The sequence below is a fragment of the Trachemys scripta genome, chromosome 14 (assembly GCF_013100865.1).
Source record: "Trachemys scripta elegans isolate TJP31775 chromosome 14, CAS_Tse_1.0, whole genome shotgun sequence".
Classification (NCBI taxonomy): Eukaryota; Metazoa; Chordata; order Testudines; family Emydidae; genus Trachemys; species Trachemys scripta.
This window is the reverse complement of record NC_048311.1, coordinates 33123340-33146687: the sequence shown is the minus strand read 5'-3', so window position 1 is coordinate 33146687 and position 23348 is coordinate 33123340. Positions and strand designations below refer to the sequence as shown.

General features: G+C 40.6%; 1 protein-coding gene across 3 annotated transcripts in view; it reads left to right on the top strand.

The window, feature by feature from the left end:
- The window catches only part of RPTOR (regulatory associated protein of MTOR complex 1), a 289467-nt gene that overhangs the window by 32353 nt on the left and 233766 nt on the right, over positions 1–23348 (top strand). For all 3 annotated transcript variants that reach the window (XM_034789588.1, XM_034789587.1, XM_034789589.1), the window contains exons 2-3: positions 7474–7576; positions 14693–14775. In XM_034789588.1, coding sequence (XP_034645479.1) covers positions 7474–7576; positions 14693–14775 — 186 coding nt within the window. The remainder of the gene's footprint in view (positions 1–7473; positions 7577–14692; positions 14776–23348) is intronic.

Below are 23348 nucleotides of genomic sequence, written 5' to 3'. Positions count from 1 at the left end.
AAGTATTTGATGCAGTCCTATGTGGGAATTTATTAGAGAAGATGGGCATTAATATGAGTATTGAATGGTGAGTAAGAACTGGTTAAAGGGGAGACAACAAAGGGTCATATTGAAAGGTGAATTTGCAGGCTAGAGGAAGGTTAGTAAAGGAGATCCTCAAGGATCGGTCTTGGGACCAAGCTTATTTAACATTTTCATTAATAACCTTGGTGCAAAAAGTGAGAGTGCGCTAATAAAATTTGCAGATGACACAAAGTTGGGAGGTATTGCCAATATGGAGGATTACCGGAATATCGTACAAGAGGATGTGGGTAACCTTGAAAACTGGAGTAATAGAAATGGGATGAAATGTAATAGTTCAAAGTCCAAGCTCATGCACTTACTGGCTAACAAAAAGAATTTTTGATATAATCTGGGGCTGTATCAATTGGAAGCGACAGAGGAGAAAGACTTGGGTGTATTAGTTGATCACAGGATGATTCTGAGCTGCCAGTGTGATGCAGCCATGTAATGAAATCATAGTATGTATCAGGCGAGGTATTTCCAATAGAGATAGGGAAGTGTTATTACCATTATACAAGTCACTTGTGAGACCTGATCTGATGCTAGGTTGTCTCAGAGGGTGCTGTCAGCAGGTATTCTTCATAAGGCCCCTGGGGATCTGGAATGTTCGCCTGCTTCAGTCAAAAATACCCCAAAGTTGCCAACGCTCTGTAAGGCCCATTTTTCTTGTCTACCATTTGGATTAACAGAGTGAAATGCTAGCCAATTTGTTGGGAGTGTTTTGTATGGAGAGCTGTTTTTTGGCAGAAGGGGTGAGCTGACTGAAATTGACATTTGATTTGTAATTTTATAGAATTTGCAGGGTGCTCAGAGACTGTGCATGGGCACTTTTTAGGCTCTAAATTGAAATAAAATTGAATTTAAAATACTTTTTCACCCAATGTAGAATGCACCTATGGAACTCATTGTAACATAGTATCATTGAGGCCAGAAGCGTAGGAGATTAAAAACAAATTAGATATTTATATGAATAACGAGAACATCCAGAGTTAGTCAATATTAAACAAAGCAAAAAACCCTCAAAGAGTTTGGAAAGTGAAATAAATCCATTTGCTTCAAGACATAAACCAAACTGTAGCTATCTGGGGGTTCCCTTTAGAGAGCAGTCTGAAATTGTTTGACATTAGATGGGATCAGAAACAGATGTATATAATAAAGATCCTCATCAACATAGGAATTGTCATAATAGATCAGAGGAGTGGTCTATCAAGTTCATTCTTCCATCATTAGCCGTGGTTAGTATCAGCAGCTTCAGAGAGAGGTGCAAGAAAACCTTATAGCAAGACGTTATGGATAATCTGCCCACCAAAACCCATCCCTGGCATATTCACACATGTCCGCTTTTGCATGGTGTACAGATTATTTCTCAATTGCAATATTTTGTTTGTTTTTTCCCTTTATTACACAGTTCCCGTCCATATCTTTTCCTCACCATTTACCATGGTACACACTGAGCATTTCTAAGGGCCCGGGGACTCCATGACAAAAGGACAATGCTCTGGAACTGCTCCCCACAAAGCCAGTCAGGACTTTGGGGAGCCTCCTCTTCCATGGAGCAGACTGTCTTCAGGGCAAGAAGCTCACACGGCTTCACCTCCTGGGTTTCTCCTGGGAGCATTCAGCATATGCCCCTCCGTGCGCTTCCCACAGCGAGTCCACCCAGGCGGGATCCTGGGGAAGCCAGAGGTCCTGCACACACCCCCACTTCGCAGTCAGAGGTGACTCTTAGCCAGCCAGTAAAACAGACATTTATTACCTATTCGTATCTCTCTGTTCCTGAGCCCCTTCTAGTTCGAACCGGGGATCACATGTCTTCCGAGGATAATTGCCAGATTACCCCACCGTGCTTTTATTAATCTGCTTTGGCTAACTTTAAACCTGGGATCTGTCAAGTATCCCAGATTTTTTAACATGCACTACAAATATTCAAGGGGTCATTCTCAGTGAGGCACGGGCATGCTCTTGGCATGCATGTTCATAAATGGAGTTCAGCAACAAATATATTTGTTCAACTGATCCACATGCATTTAACAATGAATTTGGATTGGACTCGTGTCCCTTATTCCATCCTAGAATAAAAGCTTAATATATAAGATCTCTCTGAAACCTCTGCTTCTTACTTTAAAGTGTATCATTTCCTCAGGGCTTTTCAACCCTGGGGGAATCTCCATGAAATGCTGATAAGGGAGTCTTGATTGTGCTGTTCCACCTGTGCCCTAGAAAGCACGACTTAATGCTTGTTAATGTAACATGGTGATGGCTAACTTGTACTGCATCCCTGATCACTGCAGTGTTTTTTTTTTTTTTTTTTTTTTTTTTTTTTTTTTTTTATCAAGGACGTGGCTCGGGATGCAGTCCAGGAACCAGGAGCCAATTTTCCTGCTAATTTTCTGCAGCAGAGTCTCTAGGATAGAAGCAGGAATCAGCAGAAGCTGTAGAAATTTAATCCTGACATACTGGGTTTTTTGTTTCCTTCCTAGAATGTGTAGTCTCTTAGCCATGTGCTCCAGTTTCTAGTTTTCTTTATAAATTATACATTTATATGGCTCCAGCTTTGCAGTAAGTTTTTTGCCTGCTGTTCTGAATCTTAATGAGCACCCCGGGGATGTGGAGATGCGGGTGGCTTTGCTTCAGACAGGCAAGGGAATGCTGAACACTTCTGACATAAATATAGAGAACCACACTGCCTCTTTTGTTTCCTTTCCCTAGTTTAGGTATTGATATGGAGAAGAGAATGGGCAGGAGGGAAGAGCTGCCAAATGCAATTTTTAAGCAGTATTTTTGTCTGACAAAAGCACTAAGTAGCTGGTTTAGTGCTGGTCCTAGGTACTGATAAAGTTAAGATGCTATCGGGTTTGGATTTCATACATTTGCACTGCCCCTTGTGGATATGGAAGCAAGTGTGATGAATATGCTGCTCGATCAGTTTTACTTTGTTGCTGTCAAATCAACAGCCTTGGGCAAGACTAAGAAGGGCAAACAAGTGGTTTGTTCCAAACTGAAAACATCACGCATCCTATGTAGGTACCACAGACATAGTACCTCAGTATAGTTTAAAGCCTCTTTTGAGGCTTTAATTTTTTTAATTTAAAACACTTTTTTATATTAGATGTAAGCTATCCAGAATAGGAAAAAAACCCTTTAAAATGTAGTGACATGTCTGTGCTTAATGTAACCCCAAACTGGCATATTTAATGCAAAAATTAAGTGCATTTTTAAGGTTACATATATAAAAATTGGTATTTCTTAACTCTGTGGAGTTCCAATACTAAGACACAGGAATAGAAAACACTACATAATTTGCTGCTGGAATGTTAATTTCTTAACTTGTTATTTTAATGGTACAAAGTTAGTCTTGCTTTAGTACAGTTTTAAAATTCAATTTCCTTGTTTGTGTTCTTTTGAAAAAGTGGGGGGGGTGGGGAAGAAGAATCAGGGACTGTTTAGCTTACATAGTTTATGGGTTTTGCACGCTTTATGAGTCGAGCTGGAAGTTCCTCATATTGAAAAATGTGCCCTCAGTAAATGGTATGTGGGGAGAGTGCATCTTCGTGCACGCCTGTAGGCTTCAGGAAATCAACATGAGGTTTAGATAGCCATGTTTTTCAGTCAAACCATTTTTTTTCAATCCAAGACACTAGACTTTGTTTACAAACAGAATATTTGAAAATTCTGGCCTGAATCCTTACCCCTAAAGCACTGAGTCTAGGGACCCAATCCCACAAACAGTTAAGCACATGTATAATTTTATCCATGAAAGTAGGATGGGGGCCTAAATTAGAACAAAAACAAGAGATGGCAACTTGGGAGCAGGTGACCAAGGTGAAGACAATATTGATCCTAGCGTTTCTGTCGAGGGTAAAATGCACTTCTTGAAGATTTGACACTTGCATAGTATCTTAAAGATGGTATCTGCAGAAGTACAGCAGCAAGATGGGGCATTATTTCAGCTGTGAAAGAAGGAAGAGTAATCCCCAATGAACTGCCAGCACTTCCTGCAGCGCCTGTTTTTCCTTGGTGATCTCCCAGCCAAATAGTGGCCAGGCCTGACCCAGGGGAGTGTTGAGATCACTCCCTGAGGTACCTTTGGCTGCACCATGTAATCTGGTTAGCTTGAAAAGTTTTTGGTTTTGTTATATTACAAAATAGAAAGTGCTTTATTTCTTTGACTTTTTTTGTAACACATATTGCTTTGAAGGTTTGTAATTCAGTTCTGGTGCAGTTATTGCGTTAGGATTAGATGTTCAGTCATGTCAGGTTACTTGCAAGGAGGCTGGTTTTTAAAGGAAAGTGAAATAATGATGAGTGCAACTCTAGGACCATTATTGTATGCATTGTAGTCGTAGCCATGCCGGTCCCAGGATATTAGAGACAAGGTGGATGAGGTAATATCTTTTATCGGACCAATTTCTGTTGTTCTTCACCAAACAAGGAGCCTCCACCAGAGAAGTAGATCGCATCATGGAACGGGTCACCCGAATACCCAGAGAGAACCTGCTTCAATATAGAAATAAAACCTCCTTTGACTGCACACCTCCAATTGTCACCTATCACTCTGCACTGGAACCCCTACAGGGTATCCTCAAACAGCTACAACCAATACTGGAAAAAAATCTTTCCTGAACCTGCATTTCTTGCCTTCAAACACAACACCCCCCACCCTCCCAATCTCTCCAAGCTCACCAGATGCAAGCTCACCATAGACCAGGATATCAACGGAAAGGGATGATACCAAGCTGCGAGGGATTGCAAATGCTTTGGGGATAGGATAGGATTAAAATTCAAAATGATCTGGACAAACTGGAGAAATGGTCTGAAGTAAATAGGATGAAATTCAACAAGGACAAATGCAAAGTACTCCACTTAGGAAGGAACAATCAGTTGCACACATACAAAATGGGAAATGACTGCCTAGGAAGGAGTACTATGAAAAGGGATCTGGGGGTCATAGTGGATCACAAGCTAAATATGAGTCAACAGTGTAACGCTTTTGCAAAAAAAGCGAACATCATTCTGGGATGTATTAGCAGGAGTGTTGAAAGCAAGACATGAGCAGTAATTCTTCTGCTCTACTACACACTGATTAGGCTTCAACTGGAGTATTGTGTCCAGTTCTGGGTGCCACATTTCAGGAAGGATGTGGGCAAATTGGAGGAAGTCCAGAGAAGAGTGACAAAAATGATTAAAGGTCTAGAAAACATGACCTATGAGGAAAGATTGAAAAAATTGGGTTTGTTTAGTCTGGAAAAGAGAAGACTGAGAGGGGACATAACAGTTTTCAAGTACGTAAAAGGTTGTTACAAGGAGGAGGGAGAAAAATTGTTTTTCTTAACCTCTGAGGATAGGACAAGAAGCAATGGGCTTAAATTGCAGCAGGGGAGGTTTAGGTTGGACATTAGGCAAAACTTCCTGTCAGGGTGATTAAGCACTGGAATATTGACTAGGGAGGTTGTGGAATCTTCATCATTGGAGATTTTTAAGAGCAGGTTGGACAAACACCTGTCAGGAATGGTCTAGATAATACTTAGTCCTGCCATGAGGTGGGGGCACTGGACTAGATGACCTCACAAGGTCCCTTCCAGTCCTATGATTCTTTGATTCTAAAGTAGCACCAGACCCTGTCAGAACAACAGATGCAAAACCTGCAGACATCTCCACCACTACAATGATCAATGCAGGGATTTGGAGCAATCAAATTTTTGAATTGCTCTGCTCCAGCTCCGGGCATAAAACCCACTGCTCTGCGCTCCAGCTCCGGTCTCCGCTCCAGAGCCCTGGATCAATGTTCCCACAACACACCTTTCAATGGATCCCTCACATGTCTATCACAACATTTGGTATACCTCATCCAGTGCATGAAATACCCCAATAACAACTATGTGGGTGAAACCAGACAATCACTACATTCTCAAATGAGCGCACAAGAAAATAAGACAAAAAAACCCTATCAACTGTGGGTGACTTTTCACAAAGCAATCACTCTATATCTGATCGATCAGTCCTTATCCTCAAAGCAAAGGAAACCCGCACAACACTTTCAAAAGACGATCCAGGGAGCTTGAATTCATTACTCGGCTAGACATCAAGAATCATAGACTGAACAGTGAGATTGGATTTATGGCTTATTACAACAACCTGTAACCCACTGACTTCTTCCTTTTGTCCTATGACTGCAGAGGTGTTATCAGGCCATTCTACCTTGAATGGTCCCTTAGAATATATGCTAACTACTCATGCTAAACAATCTGTTCCACCTTGCATTTAGCTGTTGCAATTGGAGTACCTTTCTCAGACCTGAAGAAGAGCTCTATGTGGCTCCAATGCATGTCTCTTTTATCAACAGAAGTTGGTCCAATAGAAGATAATACCTCACCCATCTTGTCTCTCTAGGACTATTAGTCATAGGTAGCTGCATAAGGGTTAATATCACCAGAAAAGTTCCATTAAGGTTCTCAGATTTATTTGAGATCTTGTCAGATGTGGTGGAGTCTTTAAAATTCCTTTATAGTTCATCTTTAAAAATAATTAAAAATTCCAAGTCCTTCCCAGAATATGTATTCTAGAGTTCCGGGGGCTTCCCTCTCTCCACACGCTCCAAAAGCTGGAGACAAACTGCTAAAGGGTAAAGAATGCAGTTCTGCTATAGGTAATATCCCGAACTCTGCTCCTGAAAGGTTTAATATTTAAAAAAAACAAAATTTTCATTTGTATGTTTCTCTTTTTTTAAAAGGTACATTGACACCTCCAATACACCCTCTTTTTAAAGAGAGCACTTTAAAGTGTACCTCAGATTGCCAACACATATTAAAGGTCTTAAAACCCCCCCAGCTAAACAAAAAACCCACCTTCTAGCCCACTGATTTTTTTATTTTTTTTGTCTCTTGCTTGAGTGGTCACTTAAGGCAGGGTTTATGATATTCTGTTATTGATCTGGAATCTTGAATAGTGTGTTCACATTACTTTTTAATAAAGCATTTCAGTTAGACATTGACTAATCCAGGATGCTTGGCAGAAATCTATTGGCATCTGATCTCCATAATGTACGGCAGTATGGGCCCTGGAAATGAAGAAATCTTAGTAATGCAAGATTTAAGTAAAGCTTTATTAAATCTCTTCTGAGAACTGGAGGGAGCCTGCTGGATGTTTATGAGAATTCAGTGAGATTGCAGATTAACAAAGTAAGAATTAACGCAGTTCTGCTGGAACAAAAAGAGAACTTTCATAGCTTTCTTATCTCCAATTTTTCTTCCCACTCTTAACAGAATGCTTAAAATGTTGCTTGTTAAGGATGGATTAACAAAGCTGAACTTGAACTCTTTGTGAGAGTTATAGGGTAGCAATGAGAATTACAGCATCGGTAATAAGTGGTGAATTTTTTCACTAAGCATTATTATCTTCTCTTGTTTCTAGATGAAGACTGTTAGCGTTGCCTTAGTTTTGTGCCTAAACGTAGGTGTTGATCCTCCTGATGTGGTGAAGACAACTCCCTGTGCGCGTCTGGAGTGCTGGATAGGTAAGCTTATTGAATATCTTTGGGAGCAGTTTGGAAATGTTGCTTAGTCTCATTAATGTTCAGGTGTATGAGCTCATTGCAACCCCACCATTATGTTTCTCCTGGGCTAAAGGTAGGTTGAACAAAAGAAAACTTGTGACATCTGATTTGAATATATCTGTGTAAATAAGTCCTTGCCTACACTACACAATTAGGTCAACGTAAGCTGCCTTGTGACAACCTAGCTGTGGAAGTATCTTTACTTAAGTCTGGCTCCTGCCGACGTAAGTGCCTTTCTATGCTGATTTAATAACACCACTTCCCCGAGTGGCATAGAGTTATGGTCGATGTAATTAGGTCGACCGTGTCAGTGTAGACACTATGTTGCTTACGTTGACTGTAAATGGCCTCCTTGAGCCATCCCATAATGCCCCACACTGGCAATTCAATCGATACAAGTGCTTCTGATAAGGATGCACACTACCAACATAAGGAGCCAAGTGTGCACACAACTGCGGTGGCTGGATGCCGATATAAGTTAAGTTGACACAATTTGGTAGTGTAGAGATGGCCTTAGGCAGTTATTTCCCCAACAGTATGTGCTGTGGTATGCACTACTTCCTGGTTTATTCCAAAATGCAACATGTGGAGGTAAAAGATGATTCTATTAGCTGTTTATTTTTTTTAGGCTTGCAAAGAGCCACACGGTTACATTTTAAAAATACCATGTCCTACAAAACTCTTTGGCTATTTTGGATTGGGGGGGGTGAATTTAGAAGTTAAGGATCCTTCCCAGAAACCGTCCTGCTGACAGCCCTTACTCTTACGAGTGTTTGCTTCATTATTGTGGTGGTGGATACTTGTCCCTGGCCTTTTAATTGAAAATGGGGATTTCCCCCATGTTTTGGGTCAAAAGTTAGATTGCTGTCAAATTCGTCTGGTACTAATAATGTTGGGATGTGATTATTTCTCATGTGCAAGCTGTCTAATAGCTGTGTGTTTTCAGTAAATGAAACCTAAAGTCATGACATCTAGAACATGCAATCTTGGGGCTTACAGCAGACTGAAGCAAATTCTCCATTGTACAGAGTTCCTGGTTTTCAAAATTGGCTTTCTCTTGTTCCCACCCTCACTGAAACTGGTATTCAACTTTTCTTACCAAAGATGTTAAAAATGCTGAAGATGTTAAAGTAGTTAAAAAGCACTGAACGTGCACCCACAAATGTATCCAAATGCAACAGATGTATTTGGTAGAATGAGCAGTTTGTAGCATTGATTTCTTGAGTGAAATATGAAATTCACCAAAAACTAAATTGGGTGGGGATAGGACAAAATGAAGAACAATCAGGACTCATCCAAATATGATGATTAGTGATTGATATCAGCAAGAAAATTTAGTACAGTTCTTTTGTTTTAATTTAAAATATATAAAGTGCCTTTTACATTTTTTACATAAATTTAAAATAGTCACATAAAACCTGTACTGCAATGTAGTTTTGATATAACAAAAGCCTGGATTATGGTAACAACTTTTGGATATGAAAGAATCCTTCATAATATTTTAGCCAGATGCAGGTGGAGGGGAAAGAGCCATCCTTGGTAGTGCTGTTATAGGGCCATTTAACAGCAGTTATGGATTGCATTTAGACTCCTATCTTGTGAACTCTAGTAATAGATGGCAGGCACATTCAATCAAAAAGTCAGATGCAGTTCTTATCATGCCTCCTGGACATTTCCCTGAAACGATCAGAATTGCTTTGGTATTTGCTATCTAGCCTTCATTCATAACCTCCTAATGTCAACCAGACATCAAGGAAGTCATAAAGAGCTAGGTGTCGTCATCATCATCAGGTACCTTATTCCGTGCTTCTTCACTAACCCTCCTACAAGCCCAGTGTAAACATTGCACAGGAAGGGAGACGAACTAGAACCCCGGATGAGCAAATGCCACAAACTACCCTCTGGAAATTCTGCTCGAGGACAAACTGAGCCATCCAAGAGGAGCACCACCCACTTGTGATGTGGTCTGCTAGAAAGTCAACACCAGCTGATGATTGATGGTGTCCACATTGTGTTTGCATGTTGTAGTCCATAGTGTTGCTGATACGTTAGAGTTAATACTATTATTTTAAAGCTAAGAGGCTTATTGATAAAATAAGACATTTTAAGGGCTGTACTATAACTGCCAAGGCCCACTGCTTTGAATGTGCTTGTGAATTGTTCTGTAAGATGATTCTGTGGACTATCCCTTGCTGCTGTGGCAGTTTTATCCAGATACCTTTGGTGCTCAGCTAATAAATTAAAAAACATGGAGTCTAAAGCATGATTAGGTAATTCTTCCTGCAGTCTGTTCCCTTTGCCTTCCTTGAATCTGTCCCATGTATCTCCCTGGAATGAGAGTTGAAGGAAGCATGCAGTTATGAATTCTAGCAAGGTGAGGGATTGGTGTGCATATCTCTGGTAATTTGCCCTCAATGAGCAGAGAAACATGGCTGAACTTGTTTTCTATTTGTCTTCGTGAAAACTAAGGTTAACCATTAGGCTTCTACTCCAGGTAATACACACAGTTTCAATAATGCTTCCTCTCCTTTCTAGAGGAATGACACCTGTCCTTTCTTCTTGATTTGTTTTGCTTTATGGTCAGACATTAAATGCCACAACAGTAATGAAGAAAATGCCATTCTAGAAGATGCATGCCCTGTAGCATGGGAAGAAAAATCTCTGTTTAAAAGTGGTATAAATGAGCCGAATGCTGAACAGGGGGAAATGAATTCTACAGAAATCTCTTTTTATATATACCACCTAATAGAAGGTGTGCATCAAAGCAAGGCAGGAATATGTCGAGAGGTTTGTCAGGGCCTTTGTTTAGAAATGCATTAAGCAGAAAGCTGTGCTTGATGTACATAAAGAAATGTCCATTTTCGTCCATTTATTTAAAATGTCAGAGCACGTGTCTGTAAAAGTCACAAGAAAATGAAAGTGTTTCTGCTTGAGCTCTTTATCCCTCGTCCCTGCCAAAAGTGCTGCAGCCATGGGGACCGCCATGCAAACTGTAAAATTATAATTGCTACAGCTTTTATCAGCTTTAGTTGTTGGTCTTATTTTGTAACTAAATGGAAGGATTACGGCCTCTTCCCTATCTCAGTAAAGAGAAAATGTAATATATTGACTTATTCCTGTATAATAAATCAATAACTGAAATTATAAAGAGGTCCTATTCATCTCTCCACAAATGCCACTCCCTGTGCACATTGCCATCTAATTATCAAATTCTGCCAAAGCCATTGCTATTTTCAAGCTTTGGTATGAGATTTGATAATGTCAGTCCTATTCTTGTCCAGCATGAAGTCCTCTAGAAGGCACAGGTTAGCTCATAGCAGCCTTCAGAATGGGTGAGTAAACTTTTTAAAAAGTTACTTACTGAATGTGCCTTTTCTAGTCTCCCTGGTTTCCAACCTCAGGTTATTAACACCTTCATTGGCTGGTTTTATAGAGTGGCACCAAGTTCATTATTTTTGTACAAGGCTCTGAAAGGGCCTCATTAAAAATGCTAGTACGCTGAGGCATTCCAAAGCCCACAGTACACATTTCTTCACCGAGTGAAACTGAAGTATTGTTCATTAGGCTTTTTATGCATTTTAATAAATTCAGCTCGAACTATTAAGTAATCCTGTACAATTGCCAGTGTGTTTTGTTTTTTAATCATAGGGGTACTGCAGTAGCACCTTTGTATAGTTAACTTGCTATCAGTATTTCTATGATGAAGTCTGAGGGGCTTTTGAAGATTTATTATTTACCAGTTCCAAAGGGCTTGTGCTTGAAACTTGGCTTAAATGGCAAGAGACCTAGTGCAGTTTTTCTACAATTTGCTTGTTTTCAGAATAGTGGCAAAAATACATTGTTGCAGTTTAAAATAGAGGGTTTTTTTTAATCTAGAGCCTATATTGGTGACTGTTGGAACTGCAGGTTCATTAGTGCATTAAAGGAGATTTTTGCATTAAAGGACTGATCTTCCCCAAAGAAATAAATGGCTAAACTTTCATTAATTTCTGAATAGGGCCCTATCAAATTCAAGGACCATTTTGGTCAATTGCACGGTCATAGGATTTAAAAAATCATAAATTTCATGATTTCAGCTATTTAAATCTGAAATTTCATGGTGTTGTAATTGTAGGGGTCCTGACCCAAAAAGGAGTTGTGGGGGAGGGGGTCCGCAAGGTTATTGTGTGTGTGTGTGTGGGGGGGCGGGGGTTGCGGTACTGCTACCTTTACTTTTGTGCTGCTGGTGGTGGCGCTACCTTCAGAGCTGAGCAGCTGGAGAGTGGTGGCTGCTGGCCGGGAGCCCAGCTCTGGAGGCAGAGCCGCCACCAGCAGCAGCGCAGAAGTAAGGATGGCCTGGTATGGTGCTGCCTGCGGAGCTGGGCCCTCAGTCAGCAGCAGCCACCACTCTCCGGCCACCCAGGTCTGAAAGCAGCAACACAGAAGTAAGAGTATGGTATGGTATTGCCCCCCTTACTTCTGCGGGGTGCTGCCTTCAGAGCTGGGCACCCAGCCAACAGCCAACACTCTGCAGCTGCCCAGCTCTGAAGTCAGCGCAGAAGCAATACCATGACCCCCCTAAAATAATCTTGTGACACCCCCCCCCCCCCGCAACTCCCTTTTGGGTCAGAACCCCCAATTTGAGAAATGCTAGTCTTCCCCGTGAAATTTGAATAGTATAGGGTAAAAGCACACGAAACACTAGATTTCATGGTGGGAGACCAAATTTTGACATTTTTCATTTCCATGAATTTGGTAGGGCCCTATTTGTGAAGCAAGGCTTGACCTTAGTTTATGTAGATAGCTCTTCTTGGATAAAACTGAATGGGAGAGCCCATGGATTTTCTTCTCTTTGTATCTCTCCTAAAATCTCAATCCCAAAAGCATTAATGATTCACCTCCCAAAATGCTTAAGAAATAAACCTTTCTATGAAGAAAAAAATGGTATATTTAAACTTTAGCGTTGATTTTTGGTATATACTGTTACCCTGCTGCCCACCTTGGCAACTGTTTGTGTACACTGTTGACATCCTGCCTGCCATTTGACCTTGACATCTTGGCCAAGTACTAGTTGAAGTGGCGACAGAACCTAAATGTGCGTTCCATCTCACCAGCCGGTTAGCTCATTTACAGCTACAGAGCCTTCTGAACAATCAGCCAATCGTTTTTGAACTGTACCCTACTTATTTGGGGATGAAGCCTGACTGCTCTCTGTCCTTTCAATAACCCATCAAGAAGACGTGCTAAAATCCAGTTGAGATTCACACTGCTCCGCGGGCTTGCCAGCTACTCATGGGGCTTTAGCGCTGCACCCTTATAGACCTCTACCAATGTCCTCATTATTGCGTCTGCTGAATACTGTGCAGCAGCTTGGGGCTCCAGTAGTCATTGTGACAAGTTGGACTCAATCGACCCTGCCCTTTGTATCCTTACTTTTGCCACGTGGACAGTTCCAGTCTCCTACCTTCCACTCATGGCTAGTAGTGCTCCCACTAGTGGTTAAATGTGAAGGCAGAGCCCTGGCCACAGTATTGGGTGCAGCCAATTGTTCAAACAGCTTACTTCACAATTTCATCTCAAAGCCATATCAAAAACACTGGTTGAAGTCAGGTGCCGCTTTACTGAAATAGTTGAGCCTCTCAAACGGTATGTTGGACACAGCCTTTCTAAGGAACAATGGCAACAGGTGATATGGGACTCTATTTTGGATCTCTGGCGCATTTCTTGGCAGATAGACAATTCAGATTTGCGTCTCCTAGTCTCTCCGGATCAGATTGTGTATGCCCCTCAGAACAATCGTATGAATCAAAAGATCCTCCTTGTTATAACAGGAGATGTTGTGGTCGCAGGTGGTTTAACTTGCATATCTACTGTTGGGGCTTCCTGAGCTCCGGGCTCAAGAACAAACAATGTGCCATCTGGTTATGGACTGCTCTATCATCTTGTTGGTGGAGGGTGCACTTGATGGTTCCAGATGCTGCTGCTGTGATGCATCACTTTCTTAACATCTAGTTCGTTGTTTTTGCTGTTAGAAGCCATATGCCAGAAAAAGCTTTTGGTCTGTTAAGAAAATCTCAATAACCAATTAAAAAAAAACCTTAGCTTCTCCCATACTGTATAAAGTGGTGTTATTCCGGTGCTGGAGGTATGCTAAAGAAAACATTTAAAAGAAATATGACTTCATCAATTTTATGAACCTTGCTTTTTTAATCAATAAGATTCTACATTAAACTGGCCAGTACTAGCTTCTAGATTCTTGATACTCATTGTGGCCAATTACACAGCTCTGGGCTTTGAGTAAAGCAGATAAAGAGCAGCTGAAATTAAGTATGTTGGAACAGTAACTCTCCAGTGTCTAGGGAGATGAACTTTGTGCTCAAAAGTATAAAAAGCTTTAAAAAGGAGTTAATCAAATCTCTGTTGATAAACCAAGTATTTCCAAGTATTAATATAAAATCTAGGTCCTCTCACTGCCATTGTCCCCCTCCACCCCCACCCCCCCGGGATTGGTGTGTTTTTTTTATTATCGGCTCATATTTATATTTAAAAACCTAAAGTTACACCTCACGTTTTTCCTAAGAAGATTTTGACTTCCCACTTTGAGAAAAAATGTTCTTATTGCAAGTTATTGCAGACATTGCTGCTCTTCAATTCTGTATAACAGTAGATAAACCTGGGGTCAATTCCTATGGGTACTGCCCTTAGGTAACTATGGTGAAAAGCTTTGTGAATGAATTTGAAACTGATGGTTTTACCTTTAAAATAAATATCTTGAATGCTGAAAGAAGCCTGTTTTAGAATATCATGAAAATATTTTATCACATGCACTAGCTGGGAGGCTGAAAGTGAGGAAAACTTTATTCTCTCTTACAAAGGTTGTGGATCATACTTCGGCACAAATAGTGACTACCCAGACCATTGTATTTTGTCATCTGAGTTCATTTTGAACTTGACAGAAACCTAGCCTGGAGTAAGTGAAGTTGGGTTATGGAGTCAAATACTCATTGAGGTGGATGATTTTTTTTTTTTTTTTGCCTTGTGCAAAAGCAGGTAATTTAGTAGTGATCAAAAATACTCATTTATGTTTTCTATTTCTAGATCCTCTGTCAATGGGTCCTCAAAAAGCTCTGGAAACGATTGGTGCAAATTTACAAAAGCAGTATGAAAACTGGCAGCCCAGGGTAAGTGGGTGTATTTGTTCTTGACTTTCCCCACAGTACCTGTCTCCGTAGACCCGATACTATTATGGGATAAACTGGCTTAGGTTAAAAAGGAAGCTGTGCATCTATTATATAACTGAGTGATCTCGCAGCCTCCATTGCTTGCCTGTCCATTCTCGTGGACAGACTCTTGCAGGCTCTCAAACTCAGTTAGCTTTGTGCTTCATGTCTCTCTTGGCTAACGCTTTGTTTAACCATGGCAAGGGTAATTGTTCAAACTCTAGATGCTACATTGATATATTAATTTTTTTTATTATTACTGGACTTTTTGGAGAATTTTAGACCTTTTTTTGCAAATCATGGTCTCTTTTCTGTGGTGATAATGTTCTTGGTACATTTCTGCAACCTCAGCTAGTTGGAATGTGTAACTATCGGCTCCCACGTAGTATTGCATTTCTTAATGTTTTAGATGGAACAAACTAATAATCTTGTAAGGCCTGTAGCTAATAGATGTTCCGGTTTTGTTGAGAGAGGTACTTTTAGGGTTCAGTCACTGACTGTTAACTCTGCCTAATGCATTGGTTCTCAACCTGTTTAACATTGTGTGCCGCATATGCAGTTCTCAGTGTTATGTGGGGTGCATCTACACTATATACACATACACATACTAGTGGGCTGCGGCTTGAGAACCACTGGTCTAATGTATGGCAGGCATATATTTTTGAAATGAAAATGTAATGAAGACTTGATCCTAATGCCATAAAGCAGGTGATAAATAGCCAGCAGCTTACAGGTGTCTTTTCATTTCTTACTTTAAAATCACTTTTGAACCTTTGGTAAATTTCTTCGCTTCCTGATATTTCAATGTTCAACATTTTAGGAGCCTCATTAAGGCTCACAGGGATGGAAGTTTATCACTTAATTTTAAAAAAATTAAAAATTTAAAACCTACTGAGTTACCCCCAGCATCATTAATTTCTAGTTTGTCCTGTCCATGTCCTTTTCTACAGGTCTTATCTTAGACTGTGAGCTATTTGGGGGCAAAACCTCTTCCTCCTGGTGTTCTCTACAGCATTGAGCACATTGTCACTATTACACAGTAACTTCTCAATATGAAATGCATTTTATGTGACCTGGTTTGATCAGAGGAGAAGCAGCTTTACCAGTGGGGTTTGACTAAAATTTATGTTGTACTTTTATATCCTATACTGGTGGTTGAAATTGTTCTATTTCCTTATGTTTGTGAACTTATATCCTCCATTTCCATGAAGGACTATGGGAAAGGCTATTGTTTCATCTTTTCCTTTTAACTCATATTTTCAATATTTTGATCACCATCTTTGAGGTTCATATACCTTGTATGTCAGCAAGGGGACTGCTCTGCTTCACGCCTGCTATATTGACAATCTCAGTGTTTCATGTACAAAATTAATCTACTATTCATCAGTGAATGTTTTAGGAGCATGTCCTGAAATCCGGAAAATTTCTTTGGTATTTTCTTCCACTCAAAGCAGCGACGCTTGCTGAGAAAGACTTTGCTTTGGTTTTAGCAATGCCCTCAGGTAGTTTTAATCAGTCATTCTAGTTAAAATCTAATTGGTTATGCGTTGACATGAGGCTGTTTCATAATTAATTGTTTCTATATAATTTATAAAATCAATATAGATAATAAATTTTGTTTTTTGTTTGGTCCTTGAGCCATGAGGCACCCAGTCTTGCTGTTTTCATGGCAGGCATCTCTTCCTGAAGACATTTTTGTTCTTTGTAAGGGCTTTGTTCAAGCTGATAGGTATCCATTAAGTATTAATACCTTTGTCGAGCATGGCTTTGGTGATGGGGGTATTCTTCCATTGGAGCAGAAATGTTTCCCTTAGAGTAGAGTTGCTGTAGGAGTCCTATTCCGTTCTGTCCTGTCCTCTATAGGTTCTCATACCACACTCCATCACCCTAGTATGTGAATGCCTTTCAGTAGGGCATTAAGTAATGCAATTAAACATCTATCACGTGGCATGTGTTCTCTCGTTGGGTATGTCTACACTGAAATTAAAAACTCATGGCTAGCCTGTGCCTGCTGACTTGGGCTAAGGTTCTGGGGCTGTTTAATTCCAATTTGGACTTCCAGGCTGGGGCTGCAGCCTGAGCTCTGGGACCATCCCACCTCACAGGATCTTGGAGTCTGGGCTTCAACCCAAGCCCAGAAGTCTACACTGCAATTAAACAGCCCCTCAGCCCAAGCCCTGCGAGCCTGAGTCCGCTGGCAAGGCCAGCTTTTGGTGTCTAATTGCAGTGTAGACATACCCGTTGTCTCCCCAGGCGAAGAAGTGTGTGCAGTCTTGATTTGCAGCGTTTTTGGTAGGGTGTTTTTTTATTTTAAATATACAGGTTGCTGTGTGTGTGTATGTGTGTTAGAGAAGGCAAAGTCAAAGAAATACACCTTGCACATGCAGTGGAAGATGGTGTGGTTTGTGATGGTCATTCATTCCTGGGCTGCTTCATTCCACAGTCTTAGAGCAGCCCCCATGTAAGTTGTCTCCGGCACAGAAGATCTTTACCCTTATTGTAGAGAATTCCATTGTGTCAGAAGAGCAAAGTTATTGACTACAGTCTACCTTTTCTGATACACTAAAGAAAAGTAACAAGTTTAGTAGAGGATATAGAAGGTGTAGTAAAACTAGGCAACCTTTCAATCCATTATAATAGTCCCTACATTTTCTGTCTCAAAGCCAGAGAAACAGTAAAATTTGAGCAGAGATGATTAATCTATTCAGAGCAGTCTCTATCTGTTAATAGCATTTAATTTTCCTATTATTTCATGGTGACGGGATGGGAGTGAACAGCCAGATCTACAGATCACTTTCTCTATACAATTGTTTTCAGTTAAGTATTCAATGGATGTGTTTTTTTGCATCAGCATTTCATTCTTTCAATAGGTATTTGTTTGAAGGCCCTGTCCTAATTGTAACTCAAAATTTATTTAAGACAAGTTAATTTTCATTTTGGGTATACTGGAAACTTTCTCTTTTGATTCCCTTTTTTCAGGTAAAGGGTTTCATAATTTTTGTGTTGCACAGAAAACCCAATTTCATAGGCCTCTTCCTTTAACTGTTTTCTTTGCGCTCTTATGTAACTTGTAGTATTATAAGGTTACTTAAAGGGGATGTGCCATCTGGAGTGAGAGACAGCTTTGAGTACAAGATCCTCCTGAGTATTGACAAGAGTATGCCCTGTGTGTGAAACGTCAAAATAGTTGTAATGAGTGACACTGGTTATTACACATGATTGCATTTATTAAATTTTCTCTTTCACCAAAAGAAGTTGGTCCAATAAAAGATATTACCTCACCCATCTTGTCTCTGCATTTATTAAGTAATGGAATTTTAAATTTTCATAGTACAGGCCACGTCCGGTATCTTCCATTTCGACAGTAATTGAGGAAATTAATGCTCGGGAACACGTCTGATGTAAACTCATAATATACTGGGTGGAATCTAACATTATAACAGTAAAACACCTTGGTGCACAGTAAAAACAAACGTGTTTCTATGCTGTTTTAATAACTGAGCCCATGGTACTGGAGACTGGTGAACAGGTTTCTGTAGCAGCAGGTACTCTGTGTGTGGGCAGACCTCATGCTGCCTTGTAGAGTTTGCACAAAACATGAGGCAATTACTGAGCTCAGATGTTTGTGTGCAAGGTGCCTGGTTCTTAAAAGTAAATCAGAGCCCTTTGAAACATTGCAAAGCTAAACACGTACCACTTTATTGCACTCTACAGGGCTCTTGAGTTTTCTGCAGTAATAAAGAGAAGTTGATGTAACATCTGCAATAAAACAATAGGAATGTTATTGAATTTCCTAGATCTTTCATGTAAATATTAATAGATCTAGTTTTGTCTCTCTTGCTGTTTCTGACATGGTTGGAGATTTGGAGGAGGGAAGAAGACTTGGAAAGGGAAAAATTTGACAATCTGAAATAAGGTCAGGTCATTAAAACCTTCTGAGAGAGCTAGCTTTGTGGAGCTGCCTATGTGAACTAGGAAACACCTGTCAATATCTTTCGTATAGTGCAGGCATGAATAGTGCTAATTAATTGTACATTGGCCACTGAACACCTAGGATGGTCCTCCCAGTAAAGTCCTTAAGATTTTATCATTCAAGAATTATCACAAGACATCACTGCCAGAGCAGTCTTGTTTGTCTCACGTTCTTCGTAGGATGTTGTTTGCAGGGGCGGCTCCAGGCACAGCACAGCAAGTGTGTGCCTGGGGCAGGAAGCTGCTGGGGGCGGTCTACCGGTTGCTGTGAGGGCACAAGGCAGGCGGCTCTTGGCGGCATGCCTGCGGGAGATCCGTCGGCCCCCGGCTTTGGCGGCAATTCGGCGGCAGGGACGCCGATGGAGCGGCACCAGCGGACCTCCCACAAGCATGCCGCTGAATCCGCATGACCAGTGGACCGCCCACAGGCGCAGCACTGAAAGCCGCCTGCCTACTGTACTAGGGGCGGCAAAAAACATAGAGCCGCCCCTGGTTGTTTGAATCAATGTCTGGGAAATTATTGGTTTAAAAAAAAAAAAACAAATACACTAGGCAGAAATCCTGAAGTGGGGCAAGCTTGAAAATTCTATTTGTTTCTGAAAGCTCCCAGGCTGTGTCTGGTACACATTTCCTTGCCAGGTCTTATTGAGCCCCTTTCTAAATAATTTATCAGTTTGCCATTGCTTGAAGTATTTCTTCTGATTAAATTTAAGACTTTGCTTTATTGCTGTGTAGCTACATAAATTTGTGTGCTGCAGGAGGGGGAAAACACTTCAGCCGTTGTTTCATCTGCAAAATACTGCAGTTAAATAACATTTCAGTCATTTCATTGCAAGTCTCAAATGAAAGTTTTATTGGGGAAAAGGGAGTAGGAGATTACAAAGCTGCGGGCATACAGTGAAGAATTTCTCTCTCTGAAGAATTTTCCTAACAAATTAGAATTTTGGCAGTTCAGCTTGGAGATAATTTAGGTGGTGGTGGAAAAAAATGATTTGGGGAAAAAGCAGCCTTTTCTATACACTGCCACCCTCCTCTCCTGGAGCAAAATACTTGATAGGTTTACTTTAGAAATTCTTCATATACTCAGAAAAAATATTTAGATGAGAGAAACTGATTAAACTTAAATAGTATCTATCTGTATGTGTTCTTCCCTTCCTTCCCCTCATAGGATACTGCCACCATCTTAAATGTAATGATAGCGAACAGTCAATTACACCTATAGCAGCTTGGGCTAGGTGTGATGGCAGAGTGTGGTGAAGATTTAAATTTTGTGAGTGAGATGATGATTGGTGTTTCTGTTGGCAACAGTGCAGATACACCAGGAAAATCCATCATGCAGTGCAAAAGGGATGAAGTTCCCTGTGTGAAAAAACAAGAGACCTAGTTGAGCGTGCGGTAAAGTGGGAACAATAGATGTCTGATTGTTGACAGCACTACTGCAGTGATGTTTCACCAATATGCAGATGCTACTGTGGCCCCCTTCTGTACAGAGCCTACTGCTACATGAATCAAAAATTGGAAGTCCATCTAAGCACAGCCTGAGGCTTGAGTTCTTGTTTAAATGTTCTGAAGAATTTTGTGTGACAGATAGATGATTGTGGAGCAGAGGGGGTCATGTGGGAGGGTGAGAAAGAAGGGCAGCTTGCTACAGTCATGCTTTACAATTTAGTATTCCTTTTCTGATGCCCTTGCTTGAGAGAACACAAATGTTTTTCTGCAACCTCTTGGCTGGAGTCCTCTGAATCAGGCTAGAACTGCCTGGGTATAAAAAGCACTAATTCCCCATTGTAGTTTGGCTGTTAAGCATGGAGCAGTATACAGAAACTGCATTGTAAAAAGTCTTCCCGTGGTCACTGACAGGTTCTCATAAGCATGCTGAATATCACCCCTTGCTCTAGTTGTAATGATCAGATCTTCCGCCTCCTGGCTTCTACCCTTCCCTGGACACTGAATTCTGCTTACTTCATATTGTGTATGTATTTGTGACAAATTGCAAATGAGGATGTGTAGCCAAAGGCAAAATTGTAGGCTGGATGACACACCGTTTACATAATTCAGGTTCTGATGTGAAGTAGTTTGCAGCATATGCTCATTAAATTTGCATGAATTTAGATTTTTTTTCTTTTTGATTGGCTGTGGTTTTTGACTTTTTTTTTCTTTTAACTCCGAATTGCTCAGAATACTTAGAGTAATGTTGGCTCCAATATATGTTTTGTTTGAATTTCACCCTTGTTTTAACAATGCTCCTTTTCTCTCTTCCCACCCTGCACTTCTGCAGTGTAGTCACTATTCAGAGACACTGAACTGTGCTCCTGAATCAGAGTCTTCTGCAATACCATACTTTATTCGCTCACAATAACTTCCTCAACTCCCTGCAGGCCCAAAAGTGATGTTTAATAAGTGCTCCTGAATAAAGGTCAAGTTAAGAAACCTAGTTTAAAATAATTCTCCACATTCCTGCACTGCCACTGTGTCACATTAGTGACACACAGAAAATGAAATCTCATATCTGTGTGCTACCTTATCATAACTAGACTGAGCAATTTGACCTTTTAAGAACTTTATTTTCTGTCTGTGTGTGCGCGCGCGCGCAGTGTGGCACTCATTATTACTGTGCTGAGTACCCTAAAATGCTACAGCTATATACTAGTAGGGCTTTGCACAGCCATCTGGAAGACTGAGATTCAGGAGTTTGTGCAATTCCCTCATGTACTCCCTGGCAATGCTGAACATACAGCAGAGGCAGTAAGCTTGATCAAGCAGGGAAGACTGTTCTCATCGATTCCAAGGCCAGAAGGGATTGTCATGTTCATCTAGTCTGAGCTCCTGCATAGCACAGGCTATAGAACTTCCCCCAAATAATTCCTAGAGTACATCATTTGGAAAAACATCCAATCTTGATTTAAAAATCAAGTGATGGAGGATTCACCATGACCCTTGGTAAATTGTCCCAATGGTTAATTATCCTCACTGTTAACAATTTACACTTTATTTCCGGTTTGAATTTGTCTAGTTTCAATTTTCAGTCATTTTATACCTTTTTCTGCTAGACTGAACAGTCCATTATATTATTAAATATCTGTTTCCTATGTAGATACTTACAGACTAATCAAGTCACCCTTAACCTTCTCTTTATTAAGCTAAATAGATTGAGCTCCTTGAGTCTGTCACTATGAGGCATGTTTTCTAGTCCTTTAATCATTCTTGTGACTCTCCTCTGAACCCTTTGCAATTTATCAGCATCTTTCTTGAGGATGTTGTCCAAGAGTGGCGGCCCCTTTGGAGTTGGTGTTGACCAGCTTGTTGGCCAGAATGTTGTTATAATTTAGGGCCTCAGAAGCAAGGAGATGGAATTATTAAGGCAAACCAACTTCGTGGAGGTTGGTTTGCTGATCTTAGCATCATGTTTGCAACGCTTAGACTCCACTAGTTCAAATCCCAGCAGATGACTCATCTCTTTGCTCTTCTGACTGAGGTCCTTTCTGCTCTGTATGCACGCTAAGGATCCCATGGTGGTATTTGTAGGATGAGAAAAATTCCTTCCTTCATAGATTTTCAGTATCTTGATTGGAACATAAGAACGGCCGAACCAGGTCAGACCAAAGGTCCATCTAGCCAGTATCCTGTCTACCGACAGTGGCCAATGCCAGGTTCCCCAGAGGGAGTGAACCTAACAGGCAATGATCAAGTGATCTCTCTCCTGCCATCCATCTCCACCCTCTGACAAACAGAGATTAGGGCTGCTCTTTATTCTTGAGGTGATTGCATTTTACTGGTGATATATCTACATTTTATTCTGTGCTTGCGTGTGGCTTTTTATTCTTGTTTTTTATGTTTTGCTTTGTTTTTTGAGTTGTTTGATTTATGAAGGTGCTAATACTTGGTTTATTACGTATGGGAAACAGTGATGCTTGAGTGATATTTTTAGTCTCATTGTTTGCGGGTGGATTATTGACATTCTTTTTAATTTGATACTTAGCGGCCATGGCAAAAAGAACTGTGTGCCACTTTGGGACCCTTCAGGATGAAAGAGTCTACCAAAATGTTTATTTTTAAAAAAATGTCATGTGATTGAATAAATGAACCAAAACTGTGTTAACTTAGTGGTTCTCGGTGTGTCTGGAAAAGGCACCTGCTGGGGGTGACCAATGGAGAGCTCGCTAGTCACATGGTTCTGAGTGTTTTCCTTGTTTCCCGACGTTGCTTTTGAAGTTGCTGCACAGAGGTTAATGTTCACTGTCAATGGGAAGGGAGTTAATGGAGATATAGTCTTAGGACTAAGATGTAGACTACATTATGAAAAAATCTGTGAGCCTGTTAACTTACAGGTTGGAAATCACAAGTATTAAGTGAGGAAAGTCAAACTTTCTTTTTATTCACCTGGAATATAAAATCCCCACCTTTCCTTTTTTGGTAGAGGAGTGTGTGAAAATTCAATGAGCAGAACTGATTTATGAACTCTTCTTGTTTCCTATGCAGTTCATCTATGTACTTGACTTGCTCACTTTTTTCCTATTGGGCCCTCAAGTTTTTCTAGGCAGTGACTCTAAAGTTGCAACTAC